This window comes from Trachurus japonicus, chromosome 21 (assembly GCF_045865225.1).
Source record: "Trachurus japonicus isolate A0001 chromosome 21, Traja_1.0".
NCBI classification, from domain to species: domain Eukaryota; kingdom Metazoa; phylum Chordata; class Actinopteri; order Carangiformes; family Carangidae; genus Trachurus; species Trachurus japonicus.
The window spans coordinates 3,647,186-3,665,668 of record NC_140927.1 but is presented as its reverse complement, the minus strand read 5'-3'; the positions used below and the strand labels follow the sequence as shown (position 1 = coordinate 3,665,668).

The 18,483-nt window shown below is 42.0% G+C and overlaps 1 protein-coding gene across 1 annotated transcript in view; it reads left to right on the top strand.

Annotated features, from left to right (window-relative positions):
* LOC146964669 (multidrug resistance-associated protein 1-like) overlaps positions 1-18,483 on the top strand; it is a 57,632-nt gene that overhangs the window by 15,594 nt on the left and 23,555 nt on the right. Inside the window, exons 2-11 of the mRNA XM_085764158.1 lie at positions 9,213-9,400; positions 10,257-10,442; positions 10,599-10,724; positions 10,847-10,984; positions 11,752-11,877; positions 12,114-12,175; positions 12,318-12,446; positions 14,037-14,285; positions 14,374-14,551; positions 14,650-14,811. Coding sequence (XP_085620284.1) covers positions 9,213-9,400; positions 10,257-10,442; positions 10,599-10,724; positions 10,847-10,984; positions 11,752-11,877; positions 12,114-12,175; positions 12,318-12,446; positions 14,037-14,285; positions 14,374-14,551; positions 14,650-14,811 — 1,544 coding nt within the window. The remainder of the gene's footprint in view (positions 1-9,212; positions 9,401-10,256; positions 10,443-10,598; positions 10,725-10,846; positions 10,985-11,751; positions 11,878-12,113; positions 12,176-12,317; positions 12,447-14,036; positions 14,286-14,373; positions 14,552-14,649; positions 14,812-18,483) is intronic.

Below are 18,483 nucleotides of genomic sequence, written 5' to 3'. Positions count from 1 at the left end.
CACTTTTCTTCTTCTTCTTCTTTGTCCAAAAAGACACACCAAAAAACATCCAAATACCTCCACACAGCTCGTCTGTAATGTCCCTCTTGTATTGAAGCCCCGACATGAGAAATTGTTCCAAAAAAAATTTAATAAGTCTATATTTTAAGCTTGTTTGTAGCGGAAGCTCCCAGCACTGCTCTTCCTGGTCTGTCCAAATCTTGCGCGATTTGCGCCGGCGTCAGTGCAAATCATGGTGTGTGGTTTTGGACGAAGAAAAGTGAACCCCGTTCTCTACCGTCATATGGACATCCACTGCTGCATGGAGCCCCGCTGTAACTCAAACAATGACATACATTTAGCTACATTATGAAACAGTTGCTCGCTATGTATTTGTTTAAGGTATCAAGTTACCAGTATTTGTATTGCCAGAAAATTCTGTCAAACTATCACTATGATACAGAGGAATAAGTTAAGACAATAAGACATATCAGTATTTAAATGACTTTGCTGTTCCTTTGTAATCAAATTGAATACAGTATGTTTGAAAGATATTATAGATTATAGAATATGAACAGCCTAATTTCTTACATCAATGCTTACAACAACAATGATTACAGTATACTGAATGTAATGAATTGTCCTCTTCAAGCTGCTGGTGAGTCAAGGAATGCTTGCACTTTAAATCTAAAACATCAATTAGAAAACAGTGAAATGGAAGTGATACCTCTCCTTATATCTGACCTCAGAACAGCAGTATGTCCCACAAAGGATCTGAGGCCTGTTTGCGTTCACAGTGTAATTTACTGCCCTCTGGTGGTGGCAGGAAGGTGTTAGGGCCTTTGTAACCCACATGCACATTCAGGATAATCCTGGGATCTCTGACAGGTGACAAGTGATAGTCAAAGTGAATTTATCCAAACTGTCAGTTTCTACATAATCTCACAGGAATAACTGGGGGGTTTTGAGACAGAATATTGTTAAAAGACTAAAGCACATCAGTAAGTAGGTTATAGCAAAAGAGAGAAGATGTGAAGCTAACGACTGGTGCTGACTTAGCTGTGGACACAGCATGGTGTCAGCCTATGTGCATTTTAGGCTGTCTATATGCACACCTCGTCAAGGCCAACAAAGACATAGGGAGACAAAGGGAGGACGCTGGAGCACATGGTCGGTTTATACAAATTTATTGAGGTGCAGCTGCTGCCTTTTCGACACTTAAAGGGATAGTTCACCCAAAATTCAAATTTCACTCATTATCTACTCACCCTCATGTCGACTAAGGGCTGGGAGAAGTTTCAGAGTTATCCGTGCCTTCTCTGAGTTACAGCGGGGCTCCATGCAGCACTGCGCTGCCATATGAACGGGGGTCACTTTTCTTCTTCTTCTTCTTTGTCCAAAAAGACACACCAAAAAACATCCAAATACCTCCACACAGCTCGTCTGTAATGTCCCTCTTGTATTGAAGCCCCGACATGAGAAATTGTTCCAAAAAAATTTAATAAGTCTATATTTTAAGCTTGTTTGTAGCGGAAGCTCCCAGCACTGCTCTTCCTGGTCTGTCCAAATCTTGCGCGATTTGCGCCGGCGTCAGTGCAAATCATGGTGTGTGTTTTTGGACGAAGAAAAGTGAACCCCGTTCTGGACATCCACTGCTGCATGGAGCCCCGCTGTAACTCAGAGAAATTTGAATTTTGGGTGAACTATCCCTTTAAGTCTTCCTCAGAGCAAGTATATAACTTCCTTGTCATAAAAGTCCCCCCAAAAATTAAGCTGTTCAGACAGATTGTAACATGAGTTAATGAAACCTATGAAAAAAAAGGACTTGATGAATGAATTCAAAAGTGTATTTTTATTCCACTTCTACAGAACCTGATGGATGAACTGAGTATGTGGATGAAAAACATGCATAAATATGGACATGAAAACCACTGTATAAATAAAAACACACAATTCATGCATGGGTGATGTTTGGTCACAGTAAAAATCAGCAAATATTTAAAGCAAAAAGAAGCTTTATTTATTTCTAAGACTTCATCATAACCATTGTCTTAGGTGAAGAATCTCCTTACGAAGAATCCACCTTATGTTTAGGACTTCAGTATGATTTACCAACTGACTGGATATTTACCAATAACTGTTTTTCTTTTATGTATCTTCTTATGAAATGAACCCTTTGGACAAACACAGCAGCACACCACTGTCACATAGTTGTTTTTACTTGCTTGGACGATCTAGTGGGTCTCATCGAAAAGGGATAAGGGGTTGCATATTTCACCCAGTTACTTTTCACGTGTCATTTTTGTGTGCGTGGCAGCAAATCACGCAGTTCAAGCACAGTGTTATACGTCTTAGTGTATCTGTTTTATTTCTCGCTGACCAATGACAATCACTAAATATGTAACAAAAATGGAAAGTAATAATTCTTTTGGCTTGTCAGGCATTTCCGATTAAGCCTCTGTTGAGTAGTGAAATTCATGTCCTCTTCTGAATATAGTTTGGTTCACACAGCTCCCTTTCACCACTATATGCCAGAAAGGACACACTGACCATCAGGGTGACCTTTTGACCATCTAAAGATGACCTCTTGTAGATTGCTTTCAGCCATATGTTGCAGTGCAGTGACTCAGCCCACTGACACAGCAGAAGGACAGCAACACAGTGCTGTTTTTAGCCATTTCGTGATCCTATCAAACAAAGACATATCAGAGACAGAGGTAACATCATCAAGATACTTCAGGACCCTTATTTTGGTTTTCAAAGAATGCTCACAGCATAATCGTGTGTCATATATTTTAATTGTTAATATTCAATTCAGTTGTTTTTGCTGTGATTTATTTTGTATGACTGATACATTGGATTTCTGATATGGCTAACATGACATTATTTTTCTACTTTGTTGGTTATAGATCCTTGAGCACAGACTGAATATATAACCCAGGAATTCTATCATTTATGAGCTTGTGCCACCCTCTACAGGACACATTAAAGAACTGCACTTATTCCAAATTCAAGTAATGTATAATTAATGTGTTTATGTTATTTTTATATCTATATCTATATCAGTGACAGTGACAGGAAACTTAAATTCTGTTAAGTGCAAAGCTTTTCTATTGCAGGAATCATTACAGTTTGGATAGTTGCAGTTCACATGCTAGTCCATGAGCCAAGACCCCAAAATTGGCCTCCCGCAATCGAACGGGTGGGCAATTTCTAGTTTTTGACTTGGTAGACATCTCTAGTGAACAGTTTGGCATGATAACCATTGCAAACAGGTAGCTTAGTGGTGGTTTTCATGTGTTGAATAGGTGGACTGGTAGAGTGGAAACTTGAAAACTGTGTATAGCGCTTGTTCGGTATTATGCTGTTTGTTGACCACTCAGTGCCTAAATCACTTCAAGGATGTTTTTCCCTTTTATCAAGACCATACTGTAATAATAATAGACTCACCTCAGGAATATGTGAATGAAAATGTGATAAAAAATTAGAACATACACATGAAATAGCCAACGTTTTTAGAGTGTTTTACTTTTCATGCAATAACAAGAACAAACAAATGTTTTTTTTACACAATTAAAATCAACTAAAGAGCTTGCTCCTTCTGTCACAAATAATGTGGAGCATACTGCCAGTACAGTATTTCAAGTGTCCCTCTGTCAATGACCTACGCCTGGCCAACAGCCTGAACGAGTTCTACTGCCGCTTTGAAAGACAATGGGACAGACCTGATATCCCCCACACCTCCAACCACCAGCCATCGATCAGCAACAGCTCCTCCACACCTGGATCACCTACACAGCCCCACACCCAAGTGCCACCCTCCCCCACACCTCTCACACCTCTCTCCATCATAGAAATCAAATCAAATCAAAGAAGGAGAGGTGAAGAGACTGTTTAAACGGCTGAACCCGTGCAAAGCTGCAGGCCCAAACTCTAGCCGTTTTCCTACTAACATCAGCGGGTCGACGCATGTTTTTTAAATGCGGGTCGACCCGCTAACAATCGGCATTTGGCTCCTTTCCCATTGACCAAAATGAGCCGGGTCTGTCTGTCTAACCCCCGCATAAAACAGTCGCCCTGCTTTCATTCGCAGTGCGAGAAACACCGCGTCATGCCCCAGCCGCCCGCCATGGAGGACAGCGAGTCTGCCGCGGCCGCCTTATGATGGACGTCCGCGGCACAACATGTCAGTTAAACAGACTGTCGCTTCTTTTTTTTCAATCTTTTTTGGTCAGTGTTCTTTGATCTTCAAATCCCAGTCTTGAATGCAAGCAGAGCTTTGTTTTGGTAGCCTACGTAAACCGCGACTGGTGCGATGATGTGGCATCACGTAATGCCCAATGTCATCACATAAATTAGCGGGTTGAGCCGGGTCTGGTGTTCCCACTGCAAGCCGATCAGAGCCGAGCCGATTGAAGGCGATTTTAACCCGCGTCGCTTGCCGAGTCATTTGACGCAGGTCGACGGGGGGGCATACATCAGTCCGACTGAAAAGTCTGACGGCTCATTTCTCCGACTACCCATTCTACAGTGTTAAGGTTAGGTTTAGGGTAAGGTTGAGGGTTAGGGCTACTTAAGTCGGAGAAATGGGAGGTCGGACTAATGGACTCAAAAATAAAGAAATGTATGGTCGGAGAAATGGGTAGTCAGACAGACGTCCCGGGTTGACGCGGGTCGGTGCGTTTGTGGGTTTAAACGGGTTTTTTGGCCAGTGGGAAAGGGGTATAAGTCTCCCCCTCCACCCTGAAGCACTGAGCCAATCAGCTGTCTCCGGTGTTCACACACATTTTTAACACCTCACTGGAGAACTGTCATGTGCCAGCTTGCTTCAAGGCCTCAGCCATTGTTCCAGTTCCCAAAAAGACAAGGCTCACAGGCCTTAATGACTACAGACCCGTTGCTCTGACTTCTGTGGTCATGAAGACTTTTGAGTGCCTCGTCTTGACCCACCTTAAGGACATTACAGTTCACCTACAGAGCCAACAGTTCTGTAGATGATGCTGTAAACATGGCCCTCCACTAGCACCTGGACTCCCCAGGATCCTACGCCAGGGTACAGTTTGTGGACTTCAGCTCTGCCTTCAATACGATCATCCCAGCTCTGCTCCGTGACAAGCTCTCCCAGCTTAAAGTAACATTGCGGAGTTTTTCGGCCTTAAAATAATGTTTCCAGACTCATTGCAATGGTAGAAAAATGGTTAATAGGATGAATGGTGCTGCCGCCGCAGCCTGAGCAGGGTCGCGTCGGCTGAAACTGCACTATGAAACTTCCCTGCACGGGTACGAAACACCGCCCCCCCTCCTCCCCCCTCCCCTCTGCGTCGAGGGGGAGACGTGGTGGGTAAAAGCGAAACTACGGTTCTCCTCCGCTCGTCGTCGCCGTTGTTGCCGCCGCCGCCGCTGCCCCCCCACCCCACACACCCCCTCCCCCCCTCCCCCGACAACCCACCACACAGTCTCCTTGCAAACATGTGGGAAATACTGTCGTTTATTAATGGGAATAAACGCTGGATGCGCTCGCTGATAAGTTTCGTTTTCGTTTTTCCCCCCAGAAGATAGCGCTTCTCAACCAGATGGTGGAAGCACTGAGCTGAAACTCCGCAATGTTGCTTTAATGTGCCTGACTCCATGTGCAGGTGGATTACGGACTTCCTGACTGACAGACGGTAGTTCGTGAGGCTGGGGAAGCATGTCTCTGACACCCGGACCATCAGCACTGGATCCCCCCAAGGTTGCGTCCTTTCTCCTCTGCTGTTCTCCCTGTACACCAACAGCTGCACATCTGGACACCTTCTTCTTCCTGGGCACCACCATCTCCCAGGAGCTCCAATGGGAGCAGAACATCAGCTCCCTCACCAAGAAGCCTCAGCAGAGGATAGGCTATACTTCCTGCTGCAGCTGAAGAAGTTTCACCTCCCTGTGAAGATGCTGGTGAACTTCTACACTGCCACCACTGAATCCATCCTCACATCCTCCATGTCAGTCTGGTGTGCTGCAGCTACAGCCAGAGACAAGGCCTAACTGCAGCGTGTCATTCACTCTGCCCAGAGGGTGATCGGCTGCAGCCTCCCATCTCTTCAAGAGCTGTACATCTCCAGGACCAGAGCCAGAATAGCTGCTGACCCCTCTTACCCTGGACACAAACTCTTCCAGCCCCTCCCCTCTGGCAAAAGGCTCCGGTCCATCCGGACCAGGACCTCACGCCACAAGAACAGTTTCATCCTCTCTGCAGTCAGCCTAATGAACAATGCCCCAGTTCCCCCTAAATAACCCTAAACCTATGGATGTAATATGCTATAATGTTAATGTCATCTTTACTCACTACATCTTAGCCTTCTTAACCTTGGATGTATGTATAAACCATTAAAAATGTTCCCTGTATAATGTGATTTCACAAAAGTCCTCTGCTACTTCCTGCTAACAGCAGTATTAAAGCCGATTTTCCCCCTCGCTCCCTCATGCACCCAGTGGAATTAGCGCCAACTAGTGGTGCAAACAAATATTATCTGCAGGGCCTTTCTGCAACTGCAAAGGCGCTCTAAATCATCAGTAGTGGCACACAAATTATGAAATGTGCAACATCGGAGAATGGCCATAATTGGTTATGGCATTTTTATGGTCAAAATAGTGAATGCATGATAAATATTGTTAAGCTACTCTTGTGCGAAGGTTATCATACCAATTAATAATCTAGACATATATAGGAATAATAAAATAGCAACAAGAATTTGCCCACCCTTTCGATTGCGATTGGTGGTCTGGCTCATGGACTACAAGGGGGACATAACCATGAGAGAAGAAAAACCTGATGAAATTAAGATGAAAAACACTGGTAATTTTTATTTAGTTATTTATTTATTTTTAAGTCAGAAATTAAGAAATTGAAAGATTGTGACTAATAATTATTTTCAAGTCAGGTCATCTGACCTGACGATATAGCAAAAACAAGCCTGTGTATGTGATGAGCTGACATCAGTATACAGTATGTTCTGCATCACTGTAACACCACCCTGATAAATAACTGTTTCTCTGCAATGTCAGGTTCACGTTCACACCACCTCTACCCCATAATACTACAATTACTCAGTATCCGTGCTATAATAGTACAACTTGCATTTGTACTACAATAACATGACGAAACACACAATGGCAATTAAAACAGCATGAAGAAAAAAAAAAGTTAAACCCATTCACTCATTAGGAACAAAAACAGAGAGCAAAGTCTGCCTCACATCAGAGAGAGAGAGAGAGAGAGAGAGAGAGGTCCACCTCACAACAGAGAGAGAAAGAGGGAGTGGGGTAGAGAGAGAAGGCAGAGAGACCTTCAGATGGTGGATTCTGCTTTATTTTTGACTAAAACACTGAGAAGTTTCAGACTTTGCCAAGGAAAGCAGAAGAGGAGTTGTATAAATGGAACATCTGTGCAGTGTGAGCGGTCTGGACCCCCTGTGGGTGAGTTTAAGATTTACTGAACATCAATATAAAGCATTTTTAGAACATATTCGTGGAGTGTTTGGTTGTTTGAAGCTAATAAGAATTAGATCTGCAGGAGCTGGTCAGTCCATGGATTTAGAATTAGCCAGGGTGAAATGTTCATTCAAACTTACACTTAAATCCCTTTTATTTCCTCGTAGATGCAACTAAGTGGTATAACGACCTGGCAAAAAAAAATCTGTTTCTGATTTCTCATTCTGATTCATGATTATTCAATTTTTTATTACTCACCTGTATTGTCAATTTACAGAACTTTTAACAATATATAACAACCACGTGTACAGTGCAGCAAGGCATATCTGGCTGCCAGCAAAACACTACAGTATAGAACCGAGAGTCAGCAGGGTAACAATGGGGCAATGGGCAATGGAATGGAAGCTGCAGCTGAATCAGATGAGCTGATGGCTTCAATAACAGACAGAGGAAGGATAGAGGTTAAGCAGGGATGATCACATACAGAATTTTGATTAGATACTAGTTTTTGGTTTAGTTCTAACAAGAACATTACAAAGAATGAAGCTGACCTGTTTTGAGACAAGTCAGTGTACTGAGTCATAACAAAGCATGTTCCTGCCCTTGTGTACTCCCCCATTGCTTTAAAAACACGGGAGGAGAGAAAAACTCACCTCCGATACAAACTGATTCAATTGTGAACTAATTAACACCAGATCAGATCTGACCCACATTACAGTAATGGTCTTCTGGCTAGTTGGAGAGAGAGGTTAAACTCTGATAATCATTTGTTGAGCCCTGAGCCTTATTGGATCATTATTTCTTGGAAAAAAATACCAGCAAGGGATTTAATGGCGCAGACGGGAGGCCTAAATTTGCATGAGGACTACAGTGGGCAACCTGTCTGATCCTTAGCTTTGTGCTTTGTTATATATGACTACTGTGCTCTTCATGGAAAAGCTATGACAAATATGGAAACAAATTGATTATTGACTGTTCATTGAATTACCTTTGATTCAACAGATTGTCACAACTACTTCTGTTGACTCTGAGTGGAATAAGTTTCACTTATGTGGACACTGGTTTTACTTTGGAATCACATGGCGTGTGACGGTGTGACACCTTGTTTTAATTCCATCCATTGCTCTTTTTCTTTTCTTTGGGATTGTCTACCATGTTCTAATGTGATTTACCTGTGTCCAATCACCTGTCAGTTTACTCTCTTACTGTACTTGAGTTTGGATTGCAATGTTTCCCTGTGTTCAAAGGCTAGTTATGGCTGGGAGTAGGGTTGCAAAATTCCAGGAATTTTCAAAGTTGGAAACTTTCCATGGGAATTAATGAGAATATATGGGAATAAACAGGAATAAATTGGAATAAATCAGAAATTTACAACATTGACGGTTGACCCTAAACAGGAAACTTAAATATAGTTTGGGAAAATATATTGTAGCATAATCTTGGCTAAAACAACCAGATTTAATGCAAGTACACTTATATGCTATTCCTCCATCACATGCACGCAGTGAGGGGTGGGGGTTGATATTTTACTCAACATTCATGTTTTTGTTGTTCAGTAAAATAATTGATTGTTCATACAAGAATTAAAACTTGATAAAGTTCTACTCACAAATAGATTTGTTGAAATATCATGTTTTTTAATTCTATTATTTTGCATGGATGTCTGCTTATGACAAAACAAAAATATTTACATTTACGTATGTTTGGATATGATACAGTTTGTTTAAATTACCCCCAATTTCCTGTCTCAAAAAACATTCTCCCAGAGTGTATCACTGAGTTGCAGAGACCTTTTCATGGTCAAGTTGAAGCCAGGCTTATTCTCTTTGATGAGATCTTGTATGAGGAGTTCAGCAGCAGGGACAGTGAAGCAGGTGAGAGCAACAGTGAGAACAAAAGGAAGAATGGAAAGGGAGACTGGAAGCCAGGTGTCAAGCAGAAGTCGCCTCTGCAGGTAGCTACTGGAGAAGAGTAGACAAAGGAGAAAAGGAGGATCTTAAAGGGATAGTGCACCCAAAATTCAAATTTCACTCATTATCTACTCACCCTCATGTCGACTAAGAGCTGTGAGAATTTTCAGAGTCCTCCGTCCCTTCTCTGAGTTACGGGGGGGTCCATGCAGCAGTATTTGTCCATATAATGGTTGTCAATGGATACCAACTTTCTTCGTCCACAAAGACACACCAAAAAACATCCAAATACCGCCATACTGCTCGTCTGTAATGTCCCTCTTGTATTGAAGCCCCGACATGAGAAATTGTTCCGCCGGTCAGTGACACAGGAAGAGCAGTGAACCGAGACACTGGGAGCTTCCACTACAAACAAGCTTAAAATATAGACTTATTTAATTTTTTTCGGAACAATTTCTCATGTCGGGGCTTCAATACAAGAGGGACATTACAGACGAGCAGTATGGAGGTCTTTGGATGTTTTTTGGTGTGTCTTTTTGGACGAAGAAAGTTGGTATCCATTGACAACCATTATATGGACAAATACTGCTGCGCGGACCCCCCCGTAACTCAGAGAAGGAACGGAGGACTCTCAGCTCATTCTCACAGCTCTTAGTTGACATGAGGGTGAGTAGATAATGAGTGAAATTTGAATTTTGGGTGAACTATCCCTTTAAAGCTGACTGGGATGAGAGCAGAGGGATGCTGGCCAACCTGTGGAGAGTTGGTGGGATGTAGGACAAGACAGACTCTTGGTTTCAGGCAACATCAAATATTCCCAAGACCTGAGAGGGAAGTATTATTTAACTCGGACTGTGACCAGACTGAGAAATGTGGATCAGTTTCATAGGTGCTATGTGATTTCAGGACTGGAACCTCACCTGGTACACCTCCAAACCAGACCTGACCCAGTGTTTCCAGCACACCGTATTAGTGTGGTTCCCCTGTATTTACCTGTGGGCCTGTTGTCCTCTTTACCTGCTCTACCTGCTGCTCCGCCCACACAGAGGTGTCATTCCACTGTCCAAACTCTGCTGCAGCAAAACGGTAAGAACGTTATTGTTAAGCTCTAAATCCAGCCTGGTATCATCATCAAAGTTCAGGAGGTTCACACATATCCTCCAGATGAAATCATACATGGAACCTTGTTGTCTCACCTGGGTCTCTGTGGACTGACATTTGTCTCTTTGGTCTCTGTTGAAGCTCCTGGGTCTCAGTCTGGTTTCCTTTGGTCTTTTGGAGATGTTTTACATTGTAGTAAAGAAAGAAGAGGAGATCCGTCACCAACTGCTGCTCCTGCTGGGTCCACTGATCCGAAGCCTCACTCTGGTATGTTATGATGGAACAGTTACTGGCATGGCGACAGGTTTGTCCATCATTTGTTCCATTAGGTCACTAATCATTCATTTAATCAGTCAATATGCAATGACTCCTCCCCCTCTCCTCCTCAGGCTCTGGCCGTCATTATGATCCAGGTGGAGAGGTTGAAGGGCACTCGCTCGTCCGTCCTCCTCTTCTTCTTCTGGACATTTCTGGTTCTTTGCTCACTTGTTCCTCTGAAAGTTTACATTGAACAGATAATTGAACAGGTATCAGTGATTTGCATTTTCATGAAATGAAACATCAAATGTTAAATTTTAAGAACAATACACAGATTGAGGGGTTTGAACAACCTGCTGCTCATACTGGTGAACTGAGCTTGGTCACACTATAGGAAGTGACTGTACGCTAATGTCACCTTGTCTAGCTGCAGGTCTCACAGCTATGTGAAAATTGATGTGTCTAAACTTACTCTCGTCTGGACATGTTGTTTCTTAGAAAGTTCACATTAGGCTGCTAGTTACACATAGCAGTTCCTGGAACTCCATTTAAAGGGGAACTATGCAAGTCCACTTTTTCACTGTTTTGCTAACCCTCCTCCGGCCATGTGCATTTGTTTTCCACAAAGCCGGCTAGAAAGCAATCAGTAGAGCGGTAGACAACGTTATGTATCTATACACATTATGATGTGTATATTTGTGTAGTCCTACTATCTGTCATAAACAAGAGATGTTACAAGAGACGCTAGGTGGAAGGCAGAGAGCCTCCATTCGCCCTGGAACAAGTTACAGTCATTGATTTAACCATCACAATTACTCCAGTTCTGTTTAATTAAGGTAAAAATGTAGCAGAGTTAAGGTGAAAATCCTGCATAGTTCCTCTTTGAACCAAAGTCATTAACAAAGAAGTAAGAAGAAGTAAATTCAGCTTCACAACCAATAGCAACACAGTCAATTACATAATGGAAGCATCTGATCTAATAGAAGAAATCATCCAGTGGATAATGTGGTGTTTAACCTCCACTTTGTGTTTTCAGGGCTTTTCATCAGATGCTGTTCGTTTCACGGCGTTCTTCATCTGTTTTTCCCTCCAATTCGTCGAACTAGTCCTCAGCTGTTTCTCAGACCGGCGACCGTTCTCTGACAAGCACACCTACATCCAGGTAACAAACTGCTGAGGTAGTGAGGGCAACAGAACCAGATCAAAGAGGGGCCTTTGTGAGATTATCTGACATCAGCTAATGTACTGGGATTGTTGGCTGAGTTTGACTGAACTGACTTAAAAAAGTATTCAGTTCAGTGTCAGTTACTTTGTTGTAATTAAATCTTATTGATATTACTAAAAGACATTTTATTAAATCCAATGGTCTCTATGTAAAACATTCTTTTCTCTCCTTAGAACCCATGTCCAGAGGAAGATGCCTCATTTCTTTCAAAGTTTTTCTTCTTCTGGTTCAGCAGGTACAAACATGACAACTAAATTTTATTCCAACACCGAGCAATGATCTGAGGTCATACAAATCAAAATCACCATAGGAATCATGAGTATTTATGAAAAAACGATCTTAACCACACAGTATTGACAACTTTGTCCTTCTGTCAGGCTGGTGTTTCAGGGTTACCGGTGCCCTCTGGAGGCTGGAGATCTATGGTCACTACGGGATCAGGACTCATCAATCCAGATTATGAAGGACCTGGAAGAGTTCCAGGCTCAGAACAGGAAACAGCTGCAGTATGGCTCATGTCAACATTTCTATGTTTTCATATGTTTCTTATCTGTAATGTTGTTGTCTTCCATTTATCCATACCTTCCCCTGACCAGTTTGTCAATGACATGTCTCATCTTGCTGAAAAACAAGAGACCAAGAAACTAAAAGTAAAACATTGGATGGCTCATAGCAATGTCAACTGAGGAATTCACTCACTACCTCTTGTCTTCATGTACTGTAGATGGGTAAAATCCCATGTTCTCTCAAGTTCACCAAGGTCAAATTTCCACTAGTCCACAGCCAGGGCAGAATCCACAGTGCTCATCTTGACCCTAAGATTCAACAGTCTGAGGGTTACCCTGGAGGCCGAGAAGTGCGATATCAGGAGAATTTGGTCCACCTCTTGAAAATGGGAGCCGCCACTCAGGTCTACTGTACCTGTGCACTAATCCCAACCTATCCAAGCCTCCATATGCCAATGAATAAGTTTGTCAACCAAGATAGCCCTCAAGAGCCTTTGTCCTCTTGGAATGAAGCTCATCTACACCTGGTATCTTGAGGGGCTTCTTGAAAGAGACGTTTGACATGGATATGGACAGGGCTCCCAAGAATTCGTCAGACACTGCGTCCTCTACAGAGGACGTTGGTTGGGTTGAGAAGTTCTCCTCCTCTATCAATCCTTCTGATTGTCCAAACTAAAAATCTACTCATAACAGCAACTATTATATAACAACTCACTCCTTATTCCATGATGTCACCTTTTCATGCAGTTGCCAGTGCTGTTGTTCAAGCTAGCAGGAGCTAACAGCAGCTTACTGGCTAATTTTGGCAGCAGCAGTTAACCTTCGTCTTGTGTTAGCTTTCTGCTACCATCGGGTGTTAGGGTCAGTTTTGACCCATGTCTTCACTAAAAAACTTTTTTTTTGTTTTTCATCTCTTGGTTACATTGTTAGGCTTCCTTATCCATGGAAATGTTGGTTTTTTTTACATATATTTTTGGTGTCAGTATAACCCTTGACTTAAATTTCACCTTCCTCTTGTCGGCTACCATCTCTTGTGTTGGGTTCGGTTTTGACCCAAGTCTTAAATCAACTATAAAACACACTAACAACAATTATTTATCCCATTTTTTTTCTAATCTCTTGGTTATGTTAGGTTTCCTTATCCATGAAAATGATTTTGCAGTTATGATTTCGGTTTCAACTCTAATTATTGTTTTTGTTGTTTATAACCCACAAATAACACTACAAATGTCAGTAATTTTTAAACATGTTTTATTTTGTTTAAATAGAGGTTCTTGACAAAGTCAAAAAGCCTTGGTGCAACAAACTAATTTATGTGGTAGTACTTTTATCCATTAAAAACCTAAAAACGGGTCACTGGTGACCCTAACACAAGAGGAAGGTCAAACTGTTAAATTTAACAGTTTAAGAGATCTATGCTTTGGTGAAAGTAAGAGTGTAGATGAGACTCCACCCAATAAAAAAATGGAATAGGAGCAATAGGAGCATTAGAATTTCATTGCTATTAAACCTGTGTGATTGGTGATGCTGGACTAAGCCCAGACCCCACCCCCAGGATGAATCATCTCAGTATGTTTTGATTCTTTGTAGAGAGGAGCCTGCAGCTTCTGGACCATCACGGTTCTGGTCCTTTGCCCAATCCTGGTCTCTGTCCCAGTCTGATGGTTCTGCAGGATTAACAGAAAAAACTCACCTGTTGAAGAAAGACAGCAAGGGCTGGGGCCACAGCCTTTTCCTTATACATGCTCTAGGACAGAGGTTTGGACCTTACTTCCTGTGTGGGACACTGTGTCTCATTCTCCACGATGTCTTCATGTTCACTGTGCCACAGGTGCTCAGGTGAGACAGAGGGTTCAGAGGATGTTTACTGATGAATTTCTTAGTTTTGTGTCAGTAGTTAATGATGTTGTCTGTTTGCTGTTGTCAGTGCACTGCTGGGCTTCATGCAGGACAAAGATGCTGCCATGTGGAAGGGCTTCTTGTACGCCTTGCTGCTCTTCCTGCTTTCATGTCTGCAGTCGCTCCTCAATCATCAGTACATGTTCCACTGCTTCACGGTGGGGATGAGACTGAAGACAGCTGTGAGCGGCCTCGTCTACAGGAAGGTAACACATACACGTGACGTCACACACACGTAGGTGACACACAGACAGGTGATACAACAGCGAAAAAGATCATAAATACAATTCTCTGAACCCCTCAGAGTCTGGTGATGAGCAGTGAAGCGCGGCAGCAGTGCACTCTGGGAGAAACCATTAATCTGGTTTCCACCGACACTCAGAAGCTCATGGATTTCGTTGTATATTTCAACAGCATTTGGATTGCTCCTATTGAGATCACACTCTGCTTCTACTTCCTCTGGCAGGTAAACACAAACAGTTTGACATCATGATTACATCATACACACATAGGCACGTGGGTGAAAGGAGAGAAGAGCAGGTCATCCACTAACCCTTTAACAGGCACACTAAGAAATACATTTTCAAAAAATTATTTTTTGGTAAAATTGTGTTCCTGGCTCCACATTTAGCAACTTTTCAGTTTTTTTTTTCCAGTTGACCCAATCAGATGGCAGAAATGCAAGTCAACCGGCCGGTTGAGTTGCCCAGTAAGGGTAACTTTAGGCTCAATGTAACAGGTATTAGGAATCAATGGAATTTTTTCATTTGTGCAACTGAAGTTGAAGATTTTTCATATAAAATGATTATAGACAGCAGAATTTGCAAATATAATTCATCAATTTATTGAAAACAACAACAACAACAACATATTATTCCATAACGTTTCCCATAAAAACACAAACACAAGCTGTACAGTAGCCTATATCTGCATCAGGGGGGGTGTGTGTATAATAGACATTCATGGTGTCCAAGCAGCAGAGATATGAGTAGAGATCTGAAAAAGAAGGATATAATAATCAGCTTTAGTGCTATATATTTATCCAGTCATAAAAATAAATCATTGTCACGACTGCGCTACTGGATAAGCAAATGGGTTTCTAGATACATCCCCTCAATTCAAACCTACTCAGAAAACAAGAAAGTGAAATCATAATTTGCTGTGCTGAATAAAGTAAGTCCAGCCCCAGTTGCAGCCTCATATATAGTATTTACTACTGTAAAATTTAATGCTTGTAGTTTCTAGATAACTGTATGGCTAGGCCTATTCAATGCAATGCAGTGTTATTCAATAAGGATTATCTAGCCTATATGACAGGAATAATGAGCACTAGCTCATTATTTCTCTTACTATGTAATATTAGTATGATTGTATTATGTAAAGAGTAAATGGCTTTATAGATAATGCCGATCTGAAGGTAAAACACAAACAATGTGATCTAGCACGGGGAATAGTGATTACACTTTTGCTGGGTTAGCATTAGCTTAAATTTACCCTAAACGGGCAACTCAACCGAGCGGTCACACACTTTTTCAAGGAGACCACAAAGATTAATTTAATGGTCAGGTTTCTGCCATTCAACAAAAATATAATCGTTAGGGTGTTAGGAACATGAAATACGATAAGATTTTTTCTTACCTCAACTTTCCTTCTCACGGGAGGACAAAACTTTTGGTTGCCGCGGTCACCGATCAACTTCCGGTTTTGACGGCACTTTCTGACAAGGCTGTCTTTTTACTACATTGCCACTCTAGTCAAGGAGGGGAATGAGGGCAAATGACCAAAGAATAGTTTTGACGAGGTTTTATGATGGCAATTCGACCGCGAATATAGCTCAACCGCGCGGTTACAATGCCTGTTAAAGGGCTAATCAGAACAAATACAAAGATGAGCTTATGGAATAGAGCTCCGGACCCCACGTGACCTCCAGCGTTCAAGCGGCCATTTTGGCAGGAAACTGGCCAGCTCTGAAGCATTGACTGTAAGCGCCGAAGCCGTCTGAGTTCACATGATCTCACTTTAATTCACAACACATTGGACTTAATATAAAAAAAACTAAATGGATTAAATATTACCGACCCTTATAATGCCCCCGGGGTGCTTTTCAAAAATATTTTTGCCGAACAAGACGTCCTAGATCTGCAGTATCCGGACACAGCTACCTGATCAACTACTCTACAAGCATACAAAAGCCAGCTTTATGCTCTTTGTGCTCCACAAAATGACACAAGCAGGAAAGACGGTGACAAAAAGAAAAGAAAGAGGCAAACACATATAAGCCGTGAGTCTCCTTCGCCTCCAGCCTGTCCAAGCTGACTCAGAGCCGGTCGCAGCTCACCGCCGCATCCGCCGCGGGCTGATCAGCACCGGGGAGAGCTCCCGGTCGGCACCCCGATAGCACCCCGGACAGCTACGAGCTAACGTTAGCCATGCTACACTGCATTAACTGGGATGATACGACACTTACCCCTCTAGTGAGGATACAGCAGGTTTCTGCTGGTAGATTCCACAGCTGGACGTTCATCACAAAGCCAGACTGCATGTCTGTGTGTAACCCTCCAGGCTTTTGTATGCTTTTAGAGCAGCGCGATGCAAAGTTGATCAGGTAGCCTAACTTAGCTGTGTCCGCATACTGCAGGTCTGGGACGTCCGCCGGCGGCCGGAGATACTTTTGAAAAGCACTCCGGGGGCATTATAAGGGTCGGTAATATTTAATCTATTTAGTTTTTATATATATTAAGTCCAATGTGTTGGAATTAAAGTGAGATCATGTGAACAGACGGCTTAAAATCTTCCATTTTACTGCCTAAATGTTATGCAGCTGTTCTCCTGGTCCACCGATCCACGTCTGCCCTCCTCCTGCACTATCTACATGTACAGTCACATTGTTTACGTTACGTTGTGTGTTTTAATTAATCCTGTAACACACACAGTGTGATCGCGGTACCGACAGAGTGACAGGCAGGCTCATTGTCAATGTGCAGAGGGATGAAATGACAGCTGTTACTCCCCACAGTGACTCCCGACACTTAAACCTAGTTGCTTCTATACTGAAAAACCCTGACATGTCAAGCTTTAGGGTGTGTTAGAGGACTAATTTATCCGTCTAACCATCATAACTATGACACCTAAAACGGTAAACACAGCTGATCGATCGAAAAAAAATTACGCTGGAGTCACTGAAAACGGCTGGTTCTTGAACGTAACTCGGTCAAAGTAAGACGTATCCTCAATATGTTTTGCAGTTCTGTTAGGTCATACTACATGCTGACAAAGTTATACATGTAAAACTTGTTTGGGCTCGGAGAAAATCGCTTTGTTACTCTCGTTCCGCACCCGGCTCTCCCCTGTATCTACTCTACGAAAATCTGCTGATTCCTGCCAAAATGGCGTCGCTGTCAGTTTCGGGGCTGCGTGACGTCAGCGTGACGTCAGCTCCCGGAGCTCTATTGTGGGTAAAGTCTAGATTATGCCTCAGGTTAGACTCATATTTACATCAAACTGGATCTTCCCTATTAATGAGGATCAATCAATCAGGCTTTATTTGCATAGCACTTTTCATGCCCAGGGCAGCTCAAAGTGCTTCACATGATTAAAAACAAGGAACATAGGGAACACATATTGGGAGACATAGGGAACACATATTGGGAGACACACATACATTCACATACACATATATGCATTCACACAATTATTTTAGGACACTGACATCGGGGAAACGCTATCTTACATTCAATCATTTGCAATGGGAAAAACACTAGATAAAATGAAGTAAAATAGATAAGATGAGAAGACGAGAAAGACACTAGAAGTAAAATAGACAGGTGTAGTAGGATAAAATAGAATAAAAATGGATGAATTAAAATAGAATAAAAAAGATAATAATAATAATAATAATAATAATAATAATAATAATAATAATAATAATAATAATAAATGAATAAATAAATAAAAAATAAAATAAATTGAATAAAATGTTTTATAACAATAAAAACAATAAGAATCAGTTAAAAGCAAGGCTGAAAAGGTAGGTCTTTTTTTTATTATTAACTTTTTATTGATTTTCAAATGCAACAGATTAAATCAAATACATTCCATTTTATTATTGAACATATTAACCCAGAATTCCCCCCTCCCC